The sequence below is a fragment of the Quercus suber genome, unplaced genomic scaffold (genome assembly GCF_002906115.3).
Source record: "Quercus suber isolate HL8 unplaced genomic scaffold, Cork oak 2.0 scaffold_5, whole genome shotgun sequence".
In the NCBI taxonomy this organism is placed as follows: Eukaryota; Viridiplantae; Streptophyta; class Magnoliopsida; order Fagales; family Fagaceae; genus Quercus; species Quercus suber.
This window is the reverse complement of record NW_027069471.1, coordinates 2177322-2198734: the sequence shown is the minus strand read 5'-3', so window position 1 is coordinate 2198734 and position 21413 is coordinate 2177322. Positions and strand designations below refer to the sequence as shown.

The following is a 21413-nucleotide window of genomic DNA, read 5'->3' as shown; positions in this document are numbered from 1 at the left end:
CACCTTACAAGAAGTGTTTTTAACTAAAGTACTAAACAAAATAATTATTATAATCATTTTCTATGAATTAGTTGGGAAAAATAATTAATTAGACTCTTCCCAAGCAACTATTTCTTTTAAAAAAATATATAAATTAATGGGAAAAAAAAATCAATTCTTAATTAAATATTAAAAATAACTAACTAACTAACTAACTAACAAACTGAAACCTATTTCATAATTGCACCATTCTTCTCTCTTTCTAGTTCTTCCTGACATGAATTTCCTCAAGGACTTCTAAAATCTCTTTTCCCATCAATTTTAATTCCAAATTTTATTTATTTCACTCATTCTACTCCACCTTACAAGAAGTGTTTTTAACTAAAGTACTAAACAAAATAATTATTATAATCATTTTCTATGAATTAGTTGGGAAAAATAATTAATTAGACTCTTCCCAAGCAACTATTTCTTTTAAAAAAATATATAAATTAATGGGAAAAAAAAATCAATTCTTAATTAAATATTAAAAATAACTAACTAACTAACTAACTAACTAACAAGGTTGGTAAAACCGCAAAAGTAACAGATATTACTCAATACTCAAAATAAAAGGTAAAATATTATTTTAGTTCCTAAACTTTACTAAATGTTTGTTTTTCATCCTTAAACTTTAAAAAGTTCTTTTTTCATTTTTAAATTTTGTAAAGAGATTTTTTTAATAGTTTAGAAACAAAAATAAGGATGAAAAATAAACTTTTGGTAAAGCTTAAGAAAAAAAACATTTTAAATATTTTATGGATAAAAAAACAAAATTTTCAATCATTTTAGTACAAAAAATGAACTTTTTAAAGTTTAAGGATAAAAAACAAAATTTTGGTAAATATTACGGATCAAAATATTATTTTACAAAATATATATAAATGCAAGTGTACGCCTACAACTCATACAACCAACGACTCATAGAAATAGTATTTAATTAAGACGATGTCATTCCATTTAAAGACACTTTAGAGACACGTGTTTAACAACAACATTGTTTTTGTGTAAAGAAGATTGATATGAGTTATGACAACATCGTTGTGTATATAGTTTGGGATCAGTAATTACTCCACATAATTCGGATATTAGTTTTAGGTTTTGGTAATTGATTATTAAATATCTTGGAGTGATTTTATAAATGGACAAAATTTAGATATAGTACCTTAGATGTTGTTTTTTAGATTCTCTTCTTAAGATTCTGCCACATAGATACTTATCTAAAAAATACATGTTCATTCCATGAGAAAAAATCTACATGGCAGAATCTTAAGAGGGAAACTTAAGAAACAACACCTAAGTATTGTGTCTAAGTCTTACCCTTTATAAATACATTTACTTTTTTCAGTTTTCCCTCTCTAAACTTTTTCTCTCAGAATACTTTGTTTTCTTACACTCTCTATCTTTTTCAGTTTCTCTCTTACTTTCTTGCTTTCCTTTTAGTTTCATCAATAGCTCTTTACTTGATTTTTTTTTTTCTTTTGGTTAAACTGGTTTGGGTGAGAGAGAAATTAGTAACTTTTCAAATTATGTGTTTTTATTTATTTGTTCCGACACCTAATAATGTATTTAGGTTGCCCACGTACCCTTGGTGGGGATCAAGCTAATTCTTAGTTCTCAAATTGAAGTTTTATGACACGTTTAGTAGATTATAACAGTAATTACATAAGAATATGAATAGATATTACAAAGAATGGGATTAAATTCTATAAGGACAGAGTGCAAAATCCATATTTTACCCATCCAATCCTAATATGCCACATTATCTTATCACATATTTAAGAATAAACACAATCACACTCAATCAATTCTAATACCCATATATAAATCCGACCAAATTGGGAATCTATCGAAATGTTATTAGGTGTGATAGGATGTATTAAATTTTAAGTAAAATGTTGATGTGACAATCACTTATTGGATAGGTAAAACATGGGTTTTACACCACGTCTTTATAGAATTTAATCTCTACAAGGAATACAAAATGTTGTAATGTAATGCTTATTACTATTCATTTGTTTGATGACAATACAATAATAGAACCCTGAAAACAATAAAATGAAAGCATTTTAAATCAAACTTAAAATATATTTTAGGAAATATCTTACCCATATAATTATATTTCCTAAAAAATAATATTTTTTAAATTTGAAAAGATTTTAGTTATTTTTTTATGATTTTTTATTTTCATAATTGTTATGTGCATATAGAATGTTTGTTTATTTAGAAATATATTAATAGTAAAAATTAATATACCTACTAAGGAATAGCTATTACATCTCTTTTAGGGATGAATAGTTATTCCTAATTTTAAATAATAGCTATTCATAAGGAATGACCATTCTCTGGAATAAAAACATAACCAAATTAATGAATAACTAAACCATATGAATAACTATTACATTACAGTGCCTATTACAGTCTACCAAACATACCCTTAGAATTAAAATTCTCAAACATGATTGTGTCCACTTTGAATGAGAGACATTTAAGTCAAATACTTGGTATTTAATTAAGATTTACTTTTCTGTGAGATAATTTATTTTAATCTCAAGGATAAGTCAATGACCTATGTTTTTATGGAAATTGAACCAAAGACCCTCTTTTTGAGAAATTGAATGTCCAATCAAATTTCTCTTTCTTTCATTTGCTTCTTTGTAGGAATTTTAACAAGTAATAATATTTTGATTGAAGTCCCCAAAAAATTATTTAAGGGAAAGAAAACTCCTTTGAAGCAATTTTATTTTTCTAAACATTTTTAGTGAATGAGAATTGTAAATTTCTCTCAAATTAATTTTATGATCATTTTATTTTGGGAATTCAAAGTTCCATTTTTGGTTGAGGAATTAAGAATCCCAAATACTCCATTGAACTAATTTGAAGGAGTTAAAAACCCCACTCTTATTTAAAATAATTTGGGATGTCAAGAACTCTGTTGGATCATACTATTTTAAAGTTGTGAAGTCAAGAACTGAATTGAATCATATTATTTATATTCTTGAAGTCAAGAACTCCAAGTTGTTTAGTGGTGGAATCAATGACTCCCTTTGAATTAATTTTAAGCAATTAGAAACTCTACTCCATTAATAAAATAATTTATAATGGTGGAGTTAAAAGACTCCATTAACTAGTTTAAATATTATTGAAGAGTCAAAGACTCTAATATTTAAATTTGTAGAGTCAAGGACTCCATTGAATTTGATACTTCCCAAGAAATTCTGATAGATTTAAAGGAATTCTAAGGAGTCAGTGGGCTGGAATGTCTCCGGATGTTCTTGATCTAGTAAGATGAGTCCTGAGAAAACAAAGAAAGTCAGCAGAGAAGACCGGTTGTGGCCGGCCTTTGATTCTCCGATGGTAAAGTTAGAAAACTGGAGGATAGGAAAACTGTGTTTTTATGTTTCTCAAGTTCTTTCAAGTAATAATATTTTGATTGAAGTCCCCAAAAAATTATTTAAGGGAAAGAAAACTCCTTTGAAGCAATTTTATTTTTCTAAACATTTTTAGTGAATGAGAATTGTAAATTTCTCTCAAATTAATTTTATGATCATTTTATTTTGGGAATTCAAAGTTCCATTTTTGGTTGAGGAATTAAGAATCCCAAATACTCCATTGAACTAATTTGAAGGAGTTAAAAACCCCACTCTTATTTAAAATAATTTGGGATGTCAAGAACTCTGTTGGATCATACTATTTTAAAGTTGTGAAGTCAAGAACTCCATTGAATCATATTATTTATATTCTTGAAGTCAAGAACTCCAAGTTGTTTAGTTGGTGGAATCAATGACTCCCTTTGAATTAATTTTAAGCAATTAGAAACTCTACTCCATTAATAAAATAATTTATAATGGTGGAGTTAAAAGACTCCATTAACTAGTTTAAATATTATTGAAGAGTCAAAGACTCTAATATTTAAATTTGTAGAGTCAAGGACTCCATTGAATTAATTCATAATTATAGAATCAAAGATTCTATTAATTTAGTTTAAAATGATAGAGTCAAGAACTCCATTTGTTTGTTTGATGTGTAGAGTTAAGGACTCCATTAAATTAATTTCAAGGACTCTATTGAATTAATTCATAAGTATAGAATCAAAAATTCCATTAATTTAATTTAAAATGATAGAGTCAAGAACTCTGTTTGTTTGTTTGATTTGTAGAGTTAAGGACCCTATTAAATTAATTCATAATGGTAGAGTCAATGACTCCATTGATTTAATTCAAAATGGTAGAGTTAAGAACTTCATTGAACGAATTTATAACGGCAGAGCCAAGGACTCTATTAATTTAATTCATAATGATGGAGTCAAGGACTCCAATATTTGAATTGGTGGAGTTAAGGATTCCATTGAATTAATTAATGATGGTAGAGTCAATGACTCCATTGATGTATTTGATTTGGTAGAGAAGGACTCTAATATTTAAATTTTTTTGGAGAGTCTAATATTTAAATTAGTAGAGTCAACTACTTCATTTTTTTTTTTTTCCTTTTAATACCTTTTTACAGGTAGTGGCAAACAACTCCACATCTTTTGAGGTTTGGGGTTTGTTTTATATACTTTGTTTTAATTTTTTAATTTTTTACTCATATGATGTTGATATCCTGGTTCAATGCAAATCGATGATGTCCTATACTTTAACTGAACCAATTCAATGTCAATCAATGTTCAATTATAAAATGTCAATCAATATCCTGTACAAGAATATAGGATTGAAGTTTATCCAAAAGAATATAGGATTGAAAAACTATGTTGCAGAACCTGAATAAGATTGAGAAATTATATTACTTTCGGGCTCTTCCTTATATTCCCAACTTATAAAAGTTGAATTAATTCAATGCCGAAATATCCTATACTTCAATTGAACCAGTTCAATGAAGGATTATGGTTTGTGTACAAAAGTGTTGGACTAAGATATACACCATTGAATTCACGATGGATGCTCTGGAGCCTTTCGCGCATATTTCACGAATCCTAGGACCACACCACAGTGGCGAGATCTTATTATTACTTGACAATGAGAATTTGGTTTCTTTAAATCCAGCAAACCCAATTTGCAAGTTTCATAGGATTGAAAAACCATGTTGCTTTTGGAAACTTCCTTATATTCCCCCAACTTATCTTCACTAAGGGCATGTTTGGATGTTTAAAAAAGGAGGGGGAGTAGAATAGAGGGAGGGAGAGTAATGCAATTACCTTATTTGGAAGTTTTTTAAAGGATGAGGGGGAAGGGTTTGGAGGAGTTTGGAGGGGTTTGGACTCCCTCTAGCCCCCCAATTTTAATTTCCCCAAATTGGAGAGATTTGGAGGGGGAGTAGAATACATAAACTATTAATTAAGTAAATTACCTAATTTACCCTTATTATATTAACAAAATTACACAAGGGAAATGGCTAATTAATCCCTTCCCCCTTACTAATTTTAAAAACATCCAAATAAGGTGAAGGTGAATCATTCTCCTCTACTCTCCTCTCCACTACTCCCCTTCCCTCTACTCCCCTCTACTCTCCTCCCTCTCTAAACTTCCAAACAAGCCATAAGGTATATAGGAAGAGGAGAACTTGAACCAATTCAATGTCAATTGAGTTCATAAGCACTTTCTATTTGGTGTCTTCAATTGGGATTAAAGCAATCTAACTGACTGCTAACCCTAATTTTGCTATTTTCGACAAGTTGAAAGATAACTATGATTATGATTGTCCTATACAAAAGTTTTATAATTGCCAAAATGTAATTTTTTATTGGACAAAGTTTAGCTACAAAATCGGTTGTAGCCTTAGCCTACAAACTCACTCAATATCTTTTTATTGGAGGTGAATTTTGACAAATCCACCATTGGATTACATCTTCTTCTTATATCCTCAATGTTTGTAAAATTTCAAGAAAATTAAAGATCAATAGTTATGTCATCAATAAATTTTTAAATTGCAAGTTTTTGTAATTTAAAATTATGTATAAAATATAAGTTTATAGATTATATAGTAAATAATATTCAATTGACACAAAATTTGATATGTGTATTAAGAGCATAAAGAACATGCAATTAAACGGTTAGATTTTCAAAATATACAGTAATATTTATTTTATTGAGTGAGTTTATAGCCTAAATCTACTACCAATTTTGTAGCTAAACTTTTTTTTTTTCCCCTTACTAAAATGCATGTACATTTGGTTTGTTCTTGTGTGTGATGAATATAATCAACACTGAGTATTGAATCCCTTGGTGATTACGTGGCTTTTCTCGATTGAGAATGAGTTACAGGGTCCGTTTGGATAGCACTTATTATTGCTGAAAGTTGATAAAAACTGATTGTTGCTGAAAACACTGTAGCAAAATAATTTTTAAATGTGTGAATAGTATTGTGGAACCTACTTTTAATATTAAATATTGCGTGAACAGTGTGTGAACAGTGCGTGAACAGTACATGAACAGTATCCGCACAGTAAATTTTGTCCCCAAAGTTGCGGCAAAAAAAAAAAAAAAAAAAATAACAAACAAAACGCAAAGTCAGAAACGCACCGCAGCTTAACGCGGTATCCAAACCCAGGCACAGTATTTTCTAGGTAGTATTAATTGTCATGATTCATTAATATATTAGCTGCATATGTTCTAAAAGGACTACTCAAATTGCAATTGATTCTCTTCATACAATTGGAAATTTAACAAGAAATAGGTTGGAACAACAACAATCTGATGTTTTCCCTTGTTCTTGTTTAATGAAATATTTTTAAAAAGGTGAACATCTTTTATAGGACCAGGGAATACAAAAGGTGATTTTAGCAGGAGCAGGACCTATCACATTGATGAGGAAAGACATTAGAAAAACTAGCTTGTAATTCTATGCATATGCATGGATATATTTAAAAGATGCATATTAAGATGCGTAATAAAATTCTTACATATATAATTTAAATATTATTGATAGTCATTCTTATATATATATATATATATATTTTTTTTTTAACTCTTTAAAAAGTTTTNGTTGAAGTATGCCTCCTTGATATTTCTCCGTTGCCGTTATCTTTATGTGTGTCCGAGGTTCCTCTCCCTCTTGACACTTGTCAAATAGATCACTTGAACCTCCCATACTCGCGCTTGATCAAACCTCTTCGGATCCGAGGGCTCATGACTACTCGGACATATGAGCATCTCCTCGGATGGAATACGTGTTCATCTCCAGGCATCCCCCATTGGCGTGGGCATCCGACTGAAAGCCCCATCTCCTCGGATGAAGAGTGTTCCTCATTCAGGGCCTTGGGCCCAATAAGTTGGGCTGGGTTTTTCTCCCCCCACAATAATCATTCAAAAATTATGTTTTTTATGGTTTACTTATATTGGACTCATTGTTTTTTACACTAAATTAATTCATTTGACACAAAAATTAAAAAACTTAGATTAAATGGGACACATGTTGCAAAATTAAACTCTAATTTTTATATTGAATTAACTCATTTGGTACAAAAATTTAAAAATTTATATTAGATGGGACATATGGCGCAATATTAGACTCTAATTGAATTTAAATTTGAAATTTAATTAGATTTTCTTTTAACTTTACCTATTATTATATATACAGACATGAGTTTTTTTTTTAAACCTAGGGTCTGATACCAATGAAATGGCTAATCTTTGTATAAGAATTATACATGGAGTGCCTTCATACATACATATAGAAAAAGGACAGAGTAGAACCATACAATAATTTTACAACAATACATGGTGAGTACAGTCTATGTATACACGAAATCTAGGCAACTATAATTTGGGGCTTAGCTCTTTGACTTATTATATTGTAACATTTTTTATTAGAATATATATATATATATATATGTTTCTGTAGTTGTTGCATGCATCACCAAAAGCATAAAGGAAAAATCAATGAAAAAACAAATAATGTGCCATTATGCGATTTTGCTTTGACACAGGTCACATGGTACAAATAATAATAATAATAATAATGATGATGATGATGTTCTTCATTTTATTTTGTATAAAATTTAGTGGGAGAAGAGAAAGGAAAATTAGGAAATTGTAGCAGGTTCCCGCGACAAGGGATTTGCTCCCTCACAACTACAAGATAATTCAAGCCAGTTAAAATAATAACTAAGTCATATAATAAGGGGATTTGCCCTTATAATAAAGTAAATGAATGAATGAAGTCAATTAAGCAAAAGTGAAGCTCATAATTATTATATTTATTGTAATATTACTTTTATATTTTTTTTATTAATTTATTTATATTGTAAAGATAAGAAAACCCTCCCTTCAAATAATAATAATAATAATAATAGTAATAATAAGAAAACCCCATAAATATAACAAGTAATTATCAAGTACTATTTTTTAAAGTAGTTGGAGTGTTGAATAATTACTATTTTTCAAAGTAGTTAGAGTGTTGAATAATTTGTTAGATGTAATAATTATTTATATTGTTAAATTAATAAAAATACGAAATGAATATTCTCATTATGACGTCACATTCTTACGTCTTCATCCATAAACTCAGGTCTTCAGAATCTTTTAAAAAAAGAGAGAAAAGTGGAGAATGCCCTCGCTTTAACGAGGAGGAAGGTGAAGAGAAATGAATAAGCACGAAAATATAATTTTCTATTAATTCCCTCATTTCATTGATATATGGTGAGGAATGAGGATTATTGGAGTATTGGGCTCAGGGGTTCATTATCTATGAGTATATTGGGCCTAAGGCCCAAGCCGAGAACTAGAGAACAACTGAGGAGGAGTAAACATTGCTAAGAGAATCCATGTTAGTGGATGAAGAAGTTAGTTTTTGTCTTGATGGCCCAAAAGAGCGGGTTAAGGATGAATGTCTCCTCAACTAACCAATGTCGATGTTCAAATAGGTGATCTGCCATTTAGGAGAATGTTCTTGGGGGTTCTATTAGTACAGATAAATATTGTAGAAACATAGGATAGGGAGGAATCTTAAAATATTTAAGGAAAAAGTTGCTATCACTGCATTAAATGCACTGCAGCTAATTCTTTTGCCTCATTAATGTGGAGATGATACTTGAATAGTAGTTTTCAGCCTTACAACTACTACATGAAGACTTATGGAAGGTGCTAATATGACAAGTATCAACACCAACCAACTGACATGCACGTGAAGTAAAAAGATGAAGGGGGAAGAGAGTATGAAATAAGGAAGGAGTAATGGGAGAAGAGGATCGAGAGACTAAGAGAAAAACCACTGTAGTAGGAAGAATTGACTTTGTAATCAAACCTGAAAAAAATATATAAGAACAGTTCTCCTCGAACCTTGCCGATGACAATTTTCTTCAACATAAACCTGTTTATTTTCATTCTATGGTCATCTGAATCCATTTTTGTGCTTGTCTGATTCATGAAGGCTTAATTTTCCCAACTCACTCTCTACAAATTCATTGTTTTGGGCTTGAGTCCATCCACCTTTGGGCTAGGAACTTAAATTTGGTCCTTAAAAGGACTAAATAACACCTTAAGTGAGCTATAGCCTAAACATTTCTTCAGCATATATATTACATAATTAATAATTTTATATTCAAAAATATTAATGGATGCCTAAGAACATTAATGATTTATGAACTATTTAAAAAAATTATTAAAAAAAAAGTAATTATTTTTTTAACTGTTTTATATATTTCCTATGAAAATAGTATAAAAACTTACATAAAATTGTTTATTAACTATTGCTTTAAAATCATCTGTTAACGTGACTTACTTTTTAATATGTAGAAAAAAAAAATTGAAAAGAAAAAAAATATTAGTAATCCACCAACAAAAATGGAAAAAGTGAAAGCTGAAAAATGCCAAAAAAAAAAAAAGTTAAAAAGTGCAACATTAGACAGCACGTTGCTGCCATCTGTCATGTTATTAGACGAATTTATAAAAAGCAGTCGGTGATGACGTGATGACGTTGAGGCATAATTGTCCCAAATCCCAATTCATATTCATTCACCTATTCAATTTCTGGTGACAAAATTTATTTCATTTCCTATTTATGTACATCTTCTCCTCCCTAAGCCAACCAGCTCCTCGTGCATTCATATATTATTTTCAAACAATATAATACAATAGTTAATACTTTGATAAGAATTTGTTTTTCATTCCTTCTTTTAAAGACTTAAATTTTTGGGAAATTGTTGTTATGCACACAATACACGCAACACTGTGTTAAAACATGATTTCATTTATAAATTTAAAATAGTAAATACAATTACACAACTTAGTTGAAATCGTATTTTAAATTCAAGGTTTTAATTAATATATTGCATACAAACCCTACATGCTACACCAATGTGTAATTAACAATGCTCTAAACTTTTGGGTGTCGTAAGAGTTTTTGTTTTCTTGAATTATTTTTTTTTTAAGTTTTGTTTTCTATACCAAAATTTTATTATTTTAGAATAAAAGGCTCTTCATTGAAATTAACTAAATTAACTAGGCCTCTTTGTTTTTTTTTAATAGGTCCATTCTAGAGGGAGCCAAGTTGGCTTGATCTTGGAATCCTCATCATAAATTCTTAACTTTTTTTTTCCTATTTTTATAATTTTTTTTGCTCTCAATGTCTAAATCCACCTTTTAAAGTTACAATGACATTCTTATATAATTTTTTTAAAATTATCAAGGGTATTTTGGTCAATTAATTTCGTTGTTGGTTCCCTTATTATATGGCATTGATTATCTAGGGTGCTAATTGCGAAAGAATATGCTGTGAAAAATTCGTTAACACAGATTCATGATGAAAAAATATCTAAGGCTATAGCCGTCTCATGGAATACAATTTTATAACATACTCCGTAATAGTTTTTTTTTTTCCCCTTTTTTTTTAATCTAGAAATATTTGTCTCTTTGGGAATTGCAAGTATTTTTTTTTTTTTGATAAGTACAAGTATTTTAAGTAATATGTATTGCTTAGTATTTTCATTGTATTTGAAAGTGACTTGTAACATTTTTTTTTCAATAATTAAGTGAAAATAAAGCCTTGGATATTAAAGGAATATACTTTTTCTATTTATAAATATATATATATATATATATTTTGCTTAGCATATTATAAGGTACATTTAAAATCAAAGATAAGCACATATGCCGAGAAGCCAATTTATGTGTTGATGCACTTGCCAAGCATGAAAATTTTCTTGTATATACTTATATCTTATTTTACAACCTACCACCTGTGGTGGAGATAACTCTTGCTAGGATGGGTTATGTCTATAATAAGTTTTTTATTTTATTTTTTAATAATTCAATAGTTCGGAAAAGAGGAATTTGAATCTTGAATGTCTTTTTTAAAAACTCCAGAAAGTGCTAAACAATAAAGTTACAAAACTCAACAAAAAATAGGTCAAACCCCTCTCTCATTTTTTGTGCAACAATTATAAATATTTCTTTCAGTAAAATTCAAAATTGTTAAGATTTTTAATTATGGGAACTAAAGTGAGCATGGTATAAGGCTTTGATTTTTATTTTATTTAAATATGAATGAAAGTAAATTGAGAATCATATTCAAAATAATACTAAATTTTATAAATTTTCAACCGTAAGGACTACCATCAATCTTCATACACATTTTGGGAGAAAAACTTAAAAAACCCTAAAGTCGATTGCTTTTAACAAATTTAATTCTTAATTTATTTTAATTTTCAATTTAAGCATTATGTCTATATTAATTATAAAACATAAATGAATAACTTGTTTTTGTTATCATTTCCATTTTCTTCTTATAATTTGTTTGTTTTGACATTAACATTTTTCTGAAAAATTAGTGATTTTTTTAAAAGCATTTTGTAGAAAATTATCTTATTTTTCTATGTTTGTTAGCAATTTTAAAATAAGTTAGAAAACTATCTCTTGAATTTCCTTATTTAGTTTACGGTGAGATAAAGTTGTTTTCTATAATTTGATGAAAAACAACTTTATTTCACACCAAGCTAAATAAGGGAAATCAAGAAATACTTTTACTTTGACTCATTTCTTTTTATACTATCAAATACAAAAAAAATGCAAAAATTATCTTCACATAAGGTTATCTATCGAAGCAAATCATTTTAATCTATTATCCATGTTTAAGCTTTTCTCTTTTTTAGCAATAATATCTTTTTTTCTCTAGTGTTATGCTCACTTTATCTCTCTCTCATAGTTTCTTTCTTTAATGTGAACCACCCGCAATGAAAACGGTGTGCTATGAATGTAACAAATACCAAGGGAATTTTCATCTCAACAAATATGGCACTGTATTTCGGTTGTCATGACCAATAAAAATTAGGGATTTAAAATGACAAAATTAAAAAGTCAAATGTAATTTGTCACAAAGAAAAACTTTAAGTTTTTTTTTATTCTACTTTCCCAAAAGTTTTTAACTTTCGTAATAATGATTATGTTTTTGGTGTTATTACTGTGGGCTTTGCTAGCAAACGTAATGGTTAAATAAAGAGAAGTGCACGTGTAAAGTAATGATTAGGAAGATATGTCATCATTAATCAATTTTCTGACAGGTGAGGCTATCATCACCTCAGGAAATTAAATGTGGAAGAGAATTTTGAACTTAAACAAAAAGTTAAAAACGCGTGGTGTTGTGTTGTAGTAGTTTCTGTTGTTGTTGTTGTTGCAAGTTGCCCACTTTGTACCAGAAATAGTGTTGTGTGAAAAAAACTAAAAACAAAAAAAAGCAAAAACAAAAAATTGCAAATTTCAATTTCAAAAAAAAAAAAAAAAAAAATTGAAGAGTGAGTTGCCAACTGCAAAAAGTGCCAACCCACACCACCCACACACACCACACACTCATATTCTCTCTCTCTCTCTCTCTCTCAAAAAAAAAAAAAAAAAACTCTCTCTCTCTCTCTTACTACATATGCAGATGATTTGCAGGACATCATCTGCCATGGCTGCCTTTCCTTGCTCAAGGGTTAGTCTCTATTTCTCTCTCTTCGTGTTTTCTGTTTTTCCCTTCCTTTCATTTCTATGCCCTTTTCATTTATATGGGTAAAAAGGTTACAACTTGCTTGTAAATTTATTTACTTTTTGTTGTTTTCTTTGTTGGGTTTTTGATAGACTCTGGATTTATGGTCTTTTTGTGATCCATATTGTGGTTTGGTTTGAGGGTTTTCTTTTTTGTTGAGAAACTTTTGTACTCACTTAAAAATTTACAATCTGGAGTGGAGTTCTTGGAAACCCTTTGATTAAAAAAAATGTTATATGAGTTTAACTCTGTGTTTCCTATCAGAAAATGTCTTGAAACGTTTGTGTTTGCTTTTGGAATGAAATCTATGATTTGGGGTTTCTTTTTTCCTCTTTTTTGTTTTTGTTTTTGTTTTTTTTAAAAGAATAGTGGTTTCCAATCTATGAATTTTCTTGGCAATTACTGTCTCTGATGTTGTTTATTAGGAACTGTAAGCAAATACCCTGATATGGAGGAAGATAAATGTGCATCTTAAAAAAGGAGGAGAGTTTGTTTTGATGGATTTTACAATTTAAATAGTAAATTTGGAACTTCATTAGAGTTTTGCTGTAGTTTAGGCAAATGGGTTTTTTGATTTGCAATGATACCCTTTTTCCACTACCTCTAGTTAATTTTGTGGTTAGAACCTACTTAGGTTTAGTTTGTGACCTTGATAAAAATAAAATTTGGTATTGTCTAGGCAAATGGGTTCTTGTTGATACAATGTTAATCAAATTCTGGTTGATTCTGCAGTTATCTGTACTCTGATAAGAATTTTGGCATGGTCTTGGCAGATAGTTTTGGCATTTTACCAATTTTTCCCCTGCTAGTCAATCCAATGTTTAGAAGCAACTCAACTTAATTGCCTGTTCATATTATCATTTGATGAATCCAATCTCCAATGTGACGTGTAAACCACAAATCCAACCATACACTCTTCACTATCTTCAATGTGTAAATAGCTGATAAAATCTCTTAGTTTAACCTGCCAGTTCTGTTGGTTTGCCTATTCTTTTCTATTGAAATGGATTAAGCTGTCTGCTTGTGATGAAAATGTCTTACATTGAAGCATATTGAAAAGAGTTGTTTTTAATAATTTTGTTATTAGGGGATTTTGATATTTGTGACCTGCGTATTTGTTTGGCTGCCGGAGCCAGTCACTCTTATCTTCAGCCTTTGTTTCAGAAAAGATAGTTTTTGACACTATAGTTATTGAGTTTATACTTTCACATAGGTGAGGAGTGGGTTCCGTGTGTGGCCTGGCGTGAGACAACTGTGCTTCAGAAAAGGCCTTTTGTATGGATTCCTTCGATTCTTTTCTACACCATTAAAGACCTTGCGTGGAGCTAGTCGATCACTTAGAGTTAATCAATTTTGCAGTGTTGTTAACCTGTCTCCTACATTGCAAATTGAATTGGTAAGAAATCTCTCTATTTTAAGTTTTTTGTGCTGCTGATGGCTTGGTGATGCTTGTGCACAATGATCTGCTGCTTAATTGGATACAATTAAAGCAGTATTTTTTTTCCAGATATATTTATAATATTTAAAAAAATTTCTTGGTGACAATTATGTTTGCTTCTTTACAAGTTGATTCCTTATTGGTAAATCACTATTGAGTCATGAACCTACATATGATGGTGGATTTTCTGATTCTTTATAATGGCCTAAATATATTTAAGGATACATTGAACCAGAATGAAGGTTGATCATCATACATGGCATAAAGAAACGTTACATGTGACTTTGTTTTGTGTGTGTCTCTTAAAGGGAAGTGGAAATCTTGCAATTTAAAAGTGGTTTCAAGTCATTCTGGTTACAGTATCATTCAGAAATATGAAACATGGTATTGGCAATCCATCTTGGTAAGAGCTTATATGCTCAATACAAAAAAGCTATTTACAACATTTAATTAAACTTATCATCAAAATCAGGGACTGAAAAGAACATATTGGAGTTAGGATGAAATATCAAGTCTACCATATACACTCTGACTAATGAGTTCATGCCTTGTTTTCCCATAACCATATTGCATTAGCACAAGTGCTTATAACTTGTATGGGTATATTAGTTTTATTGGATGACACATTCTAAAATTGCTAGAGACAAAGGAGTGGGATGTGGAAACAAGCAGTTTTTTCAAATCCCATGCTATGTTATCAGTCCCCTTCACTTTACCTTGCTGTATCCATTAGTTTTATGCTGCATGGCTACTGGACATTCCAAAATCATAGAAAATATTTTTGAAAAGCAAAACCCATCTGACACATGGTCACATACCCATATGTGCATGGTTTGTGATATCTGAAGGGATCTTCTGTTAGGTACTTTTGAAATCATTTAATAAGTTCAAAGGAGGTATAGTCACCGATGTCAGAGATTAGAGCAAATATATGATCATTTCTTGTCTTAAGCAAACCTGATACCATTCACATTAGAACACTAAACTTTGATTGATGTTGTCACTAGTTTTCAAATGTTGACGTTTATTGTTTCCCCTATACTCATTATCAAACATTATGCATTCTTTCCAAATCGTGATAATTATAATTTTTGGCAGAACTATTGACTTCCTCCTACTGATTTTAAAAAGAGGGAAGAAAAACAAGTATTAACTTCATCTTAATGGGCAATAAGTTGGCTCCATATTCTGCGTACTTCCCTCCAGGGTAAGAGTGGAATAATTTATAATCTCTTGTCTTGATGGCATGACAACCCTTTTTTAAAGAACGAAATTCATCAAAGGGAGGTGGCAAAACCAGTGATATACACACATATCTGAACAGCTTCAACTTGGGACCCAAATTGAAGAGTCTTACACTTTTATGATTAAGTCTGGTCATTTAATAAATAACATTGAAACATGCATTATTTTGTTATGCACCTGAAGCAACTGTTTACTATTACATGCTGGCCTTTACAATTCTGCTGTTTAGGGCACTTTCTCTTGGCTTGCAAAGAGTTAATTATCATACTTCTTTAATGCACAAGCAGGTGAGTGTTTCTCATTTCTTATATGTGTGCTCCCTAAAGTGGGTGTGCTCAAAATATGTATGAGCCTCTCATCCAAGCTTATAAGTTGACTTAAATACTTAATAAGTATTCCATAAGAGGGTTATGCATGTTCTTTATCACTGGTGCTGATCCCAGATTTGTTATTATTTTCAGGTACCATGTTTGAGTGACAACTATGCATATCTTTTGCACGATGTAGATACAGGCACAGTTGGTGTTGTTGATCCTTCTGAAGCTACACCTGTTATAGATGCTTTGAAAAGGAAAAACCGAAATTTGACATACATATTGAACACCCATCATCATTATGATCACACAGGAGGAAACGAGGAGCTTAAAGAAAGGTACGGTGCAAAGGTATGATATTGTTATCTTCTGGTCAACTGATTTATTATCTTTATTCTAAAGTATTTATCTTTAAAAGAAAATGTATAAACTTCCTTGTCCAATTGATTTCCATGTTTCAAAGCTTATTCCCCAATAATGGTTATGTACGATATATTTTTTACAATACACTCATGATGGAAATAGATATTTATATGGAGAACTTTAATTAAATAACCATTCTGATCTGATTTTAGAATTTAGATATCCTCCTATGTTGTGCTGGTTACAATTAAATTAGCCTACTTATCTGAGTGGTTATTTTGTTTGGTTGTCTTTTTTTGTCTTGAAAATGATTTGTGGACCACACCAATCTTTCCTCTTTTTATATATTTCTTTAAAATTTCCATGTTTATCATATTAATATTTTTATCTCTTGTAATATTTGACCGTCAACTTGTCATAATTTTCTAATACATTCTAAGAATTATTGAAAATGTGGCAATATTGGTAAAACTAGCCATCTCTTGTAATATTTGACCGTCAACTTGTCATAATTTTCTAATACATTCTAAGAATTATTGAAAATGTGGCAATATTGGTAAAACTAGCCGTATTAACTACTATTATTGCAGAATATGAATATTTCAGAATTAGTATTAGTTTAAGAGATTTCCTACAAACTCGATAGAAGTCTTCTTGCCTTGTTCTTGAAGCTGTTCAGTGTTTATATTGCTCTCAACTTTCATAAAGCTTTCTACCTCTCTTTTTTTTTTTTTTTTTTTTTTTGATAAACTCTACTTCTCTCTTTTTACTGTAGGTGATTGGTTCAGCAATAGACAGAGATAGGATTCCTGGTATTGATATTATTTTGAATGATGGAGATAAGTGGATGTTTGCAGGCCATGAGGTGGTTGTAATGGAGACCCCTGGCCATACTCGAGGTCATACTTATTACCTGATTACATTAGAAAATCCTCTGATTGTTGTTCTTGAAACATGTTGGTTCTATAATTCTTACTTGTCAAATAAAAATATTCAAAATGAAATGAGCTTGTTTGTTGATGTTACTGGTCTGTAGTTGCTGAATCATTTCAGGACTGTCATTTTCTTCCAAATATTACAAGTTTGTAAAAGCTTTTATTATCTTATCTAGTGCTCATTAATAACTCGCCATCTGTTGCATTACTGTGCTGTATCCTGATTTCTACCATCTTGTTCAATGTTGATTAGAACCATTTTAGTTAACGATTTTTGCTTTTTTAAGCTCCTTCACCCTGCCCGGTGTTCTGGTTTCCACTTGTCTCCTATTTTTCACATTCTTGTATATTTTCTACTGCCATCAAACTCTTCATTTTCACTCTTGACCTTTCATTTATTTTCTTTTTGTTTTTATTTATTATTTATTTTTTGGTGGCCCTAATGTGTGTATAGTTTGTAACTCATAAATCAAAGGAAAGAATGGAAAATCCAGCTAAGATTTGAAGTCCTGGCATGTTTGTAATTCGACTTTCTTGAAAATGTATTTGAAGTTGCTAGGTTGCACTGTTGCAGCCATTGCATTCTCAAGAAATTTCGTATAGATGACCCATCTCTAAGATGTACTTGCATATGGTTTAAAATACTCAACAATTTTTTTTACGTTGCCTAAATTTTGTGTACTCCTTTTCCGTTTTGGGGTTGGAGTTCCCTCATATCTGTCTTGTAATTCTTGCTTACAGTTATGCAGTAACCTGTGTCATCTACATTCTTTTGTTGGCTTAATCAATGGGTTACACCTTCACTTATCTTCAATTCTGCAGTAAAATTTAGGGCCATATCATCCTGTCTTTTCAAAATCACAATGGTTCTTGGTGCTAATTGTGTCATTTATTTCCTTTGACTCTGCACATTCTACATTTTAAAATGTATAGTTATTGACAGAGGTATCGATATTGTGACTTATAGGTTTACGTTTATCCTATAATTTTAGTTCTTTTTATTTCAATTTAGATTCATATCTTGCTAAAATTTCCATATTCTGGGTCTTATTGCAGGCAAATCTATTTTTTTCTTCCTATATTTATATATATTTTTCCAATTTTCTGTTCTCTTTTTTTGCTTCCAGGTCACATTAGCTTCTATTTTCCTGGATCTGGGGTAATTTTTACTGGAGACACTTTGTTCAGCTTATCATGTGGAAAGCTTTTTGAAGGAACCCCTGAACAGGTAATCTTGGCTTGCATTCCTAGTCATGCCCTGTTCCAGAGATCTGATATCTATAAACTGCGCTTTTACTATGACATCTATCCTATGACTATATTTAAAAAGTTGAAGAATAGATGTTTTAGATTTAACTGTTAATAAAGTTGAACAAGAGGTAACCAATCTATAATGCAATAGGGTATTGATTACAGTAGAAAGTAAAATCATGGTCTTTACATCTTATCCATTTAGCTTTGCTTAGAATATTTATGTTTTCTTTTTTCTTTCTGAAAATTTAAATATTTGAATGTGAAATTTTCTGTTACTGTACTATTATATATATACACACACACACACATATATATATATATATATATATATAAGTGAAATTTTCTGTTACTGTACTATTATATATATACACACACACACACATATATATATATATATATATATATAGTGGAAAATGCATTTGATGTGGTGTGAGCTTCACCAATATATAACTGAACTTTTTACATGTCATGAGAAAGAAATATTTAAAATTTATGTTGTCAGATATTGAAACGCTGAAGTTGTTTGATTGTATTGCTAAAATGTTTTCTTCATAGTGACGTTGCAGACATACTTTTAGTGTTTCTGAGAAATGCAGTAAATATTCATGCTTTCATGATATCATTGTGTTTATTGTATTATAACAGTTCCTTTTCTATGTAACAGATGCTATCTTCCCTTAAAAAGATCACGGCTTTGCCAGATGATACAAATATATATTGTGGTCATGAATATACATTGGTTAGTTGTCTTTATCTATTAGCCTTTAGTGTTCCCTCCTCAATTTTCTGAAGCTTAAAAGGTATTGAGGCCCTAACTACTAGATATGCATTTTGACAGAGCAATTCAAAGTTTGCATTGTCTATAGAACCCAAGAATGAGGCACTTAAGTCCTATGCATCCCATGTAGCCCATCTTCGCAGCAAGGGCTTGGCAACGGTAATTCCTAGGACTTCCGACTTCCTTTCATTGATAATGAATATCTTTGGTCTTTTCGAATATCTAAATTTTGAATTTTTTTAACCCCGTGATCATTGAGTCTGCATTTAGTGTGCAAACCTTGACAACTCCCCATGCAGTATGTAAAGAGATCTGTAATCAACAACTTGACCACATGATGCAAATATTTGCTTGATGTGTTAATTCATTTTTGCCCCACAATGGGTCTTTCCTTTATTCCTGCACCCTCTCTTGCTCCCCTTTCCCACTGCCCCATTACTGTTCCACCTTGATTCTTATATATTTTCCTAGATGAAAGTTGTCTGTGTTTTGGATGTGTCTCAGATTCCAACCACGCTAAAGATGGAGAAGTCTTGTAATCCATTCCTTCGCACATCAAGTGTGGATATTCGACGGTCCTTGAATATTGCAGACACAGCTGATGATGCAGAAGCCTTGGGTTAAATGCGAAAAAAGGGAAAATTTTAATGTGAGGACATGTGAGAAAGTCCGGTTGGTTGAGATGGATTTTCGAGTGCTTTTGTGAAGTTTTGAGACCTAGATTTTAGTATATTTTGGTTTCTTTTAGTGTATTATCACTACCTGTTTGTTTGCTGAGAAAATGCGAGAAAGAAAGGGAAAGATTCAAGTACGAGGAAATGTGAGGGAGTTACTCTTGGCTTAGCCAGATATTGGAGTGTTTTTTTGTAAGTTTTCAGACCTAGTTTTTTTTTTTTTTTTGGTTCTAAGTATTAATTTTTGGTGCATGTTGTGTTGAGAAAATGCGAAAGAATACGGGAAAATTTTAATGTGAGGACATGTGAGAAAGTCCACTCAGCTAAGCCGGATGTTTGTATATTTTTGCGAAGTTTTGAGACCTCTGGATTTAATTTTATGTTTTCTAGTATATATTATCCATGCCTGTTTGGTTGCCTGGAAAATGCAAGGAAGGAAAGGGAAAGAAGTAAACATGTATTCTGTTCCCATAATTTTTAGTTCTTTCTTTTTCTTGTGTTGTTTTATAATTTTCTCTTGATTAATAAAAATTCTATTAAAAGCAAAGGGGGTCATTTGTTTGTAAGTTCTGTAATTGTGTAAGGCCACACGCATATGTGTGAACAACCTAATTGTGTATAACCACCGATGCCCTATTTAATCTGTTGCTATCTGTTACCCTTGGTGACCCTTTTGAATTTGATAATTAAGTGCATATATAATATACAAATTTTGCAGCAATTGAAGGTTCCTCTGTTGTGTTCTATATGGATTTTGGTGACTTACAAAGAGATGATATATGCAATTGCTACTTGATTATGGTTCAAGGTAATGGATCATTGATCTCAGTTCAAAGATTTATTCTGGCAAGCCTTTTTTTTTTTTGGTGTCCTTAAAATTTTGAAGGAAGTGATGATTGTTTGCATCATGGCTTTTCATTCAGGTGCAAAAAATGTCATTAATGCTTGCCGAGAGTGCAAAGTTAGAAGGCTAATATACAACAGTTCTGCAGATGTAGTATTTGATGGTTTACATGATATAAATAATGGAGATGAAACCTTAAGATGCCCTTGGAAAGTATGGCTCTTCTTGGAGGGATTCTTCTCGATGTGTTTAATTGGAGATATTTAGTCTCTCCTTTTTTGCTAAGCTTTAATCTTCCCCCCCTAAAAAAATGTGTTGATGTGTTCTACAGTATATGGACATAACGAGTGACTTCAGGGCTCAAGCAGAAGCAATGGTCCTATTTGCCAACGACATTGATGGCCTCCTAACATGTGCACTTCGTCCTAGCAACGTCTTTGGACCTGGAGATACACAGCTTGTGTCATTTTTAGTTAATCTAGCAAAATCTGGTTGGGCAAAGGTTTGGTACAATTTTTGTGAACCATTATATTAACTGCCTTTCATGCTCATTACTTTGATCATTTTGGAAACTCATTAAACCATCAGCATTT

The 21413-nt window shown here is 30.7% G+C and overlaps 1 protein-coding gene across 2 annotated transcripts in view; it reads left to right on the top strand.

Moving 5' to 3' along the window:
* Positions 1-12792: 12792 nt before the first annotated feature.
* Positions 12793-21413, top strand: part of LOC112029412 (hydroxyacylglutathione hydrolase 2, mitochondrial) — a 9526-nt gene continuing 905 nt past the window's right edge. The window contains exons 1-8 of one of the 2 annotated variants that reach the window (XM_024062101.2): positions 12793-12921; positions 14189-14371; positions 16120-16323; positions 17111-17234; positions 18398-18498; positions 19189-19263; positions 19363-19461; positions 19807-19930. In XM_024062101.2, coding sequence (XP_023917869.2) covers positions 12868-12921; positions 14189-14371; positions 16120-16323; positions 17111-17234; positions 18398-18498; positions 19189-19263; positions 19363-19461; positions 19807-19926 — 960 coding nt within the window. In that variant the 5' untranslated portion in view covers positions 12793-12867 and the 3' untranslated portion in view covers positions 19927-19930. Of the gene's footprint in view, positions 12922-14188; positions 14372-16119; positions 16324-17110; positions 17235-18397; positions 18499-19188; positions 19264-19362; positions 19462-19806; positions 19931-21413 lie in introns of those variants that run through there. The other variant, XM_065772216.1, reaches the window with a different exon arrangement.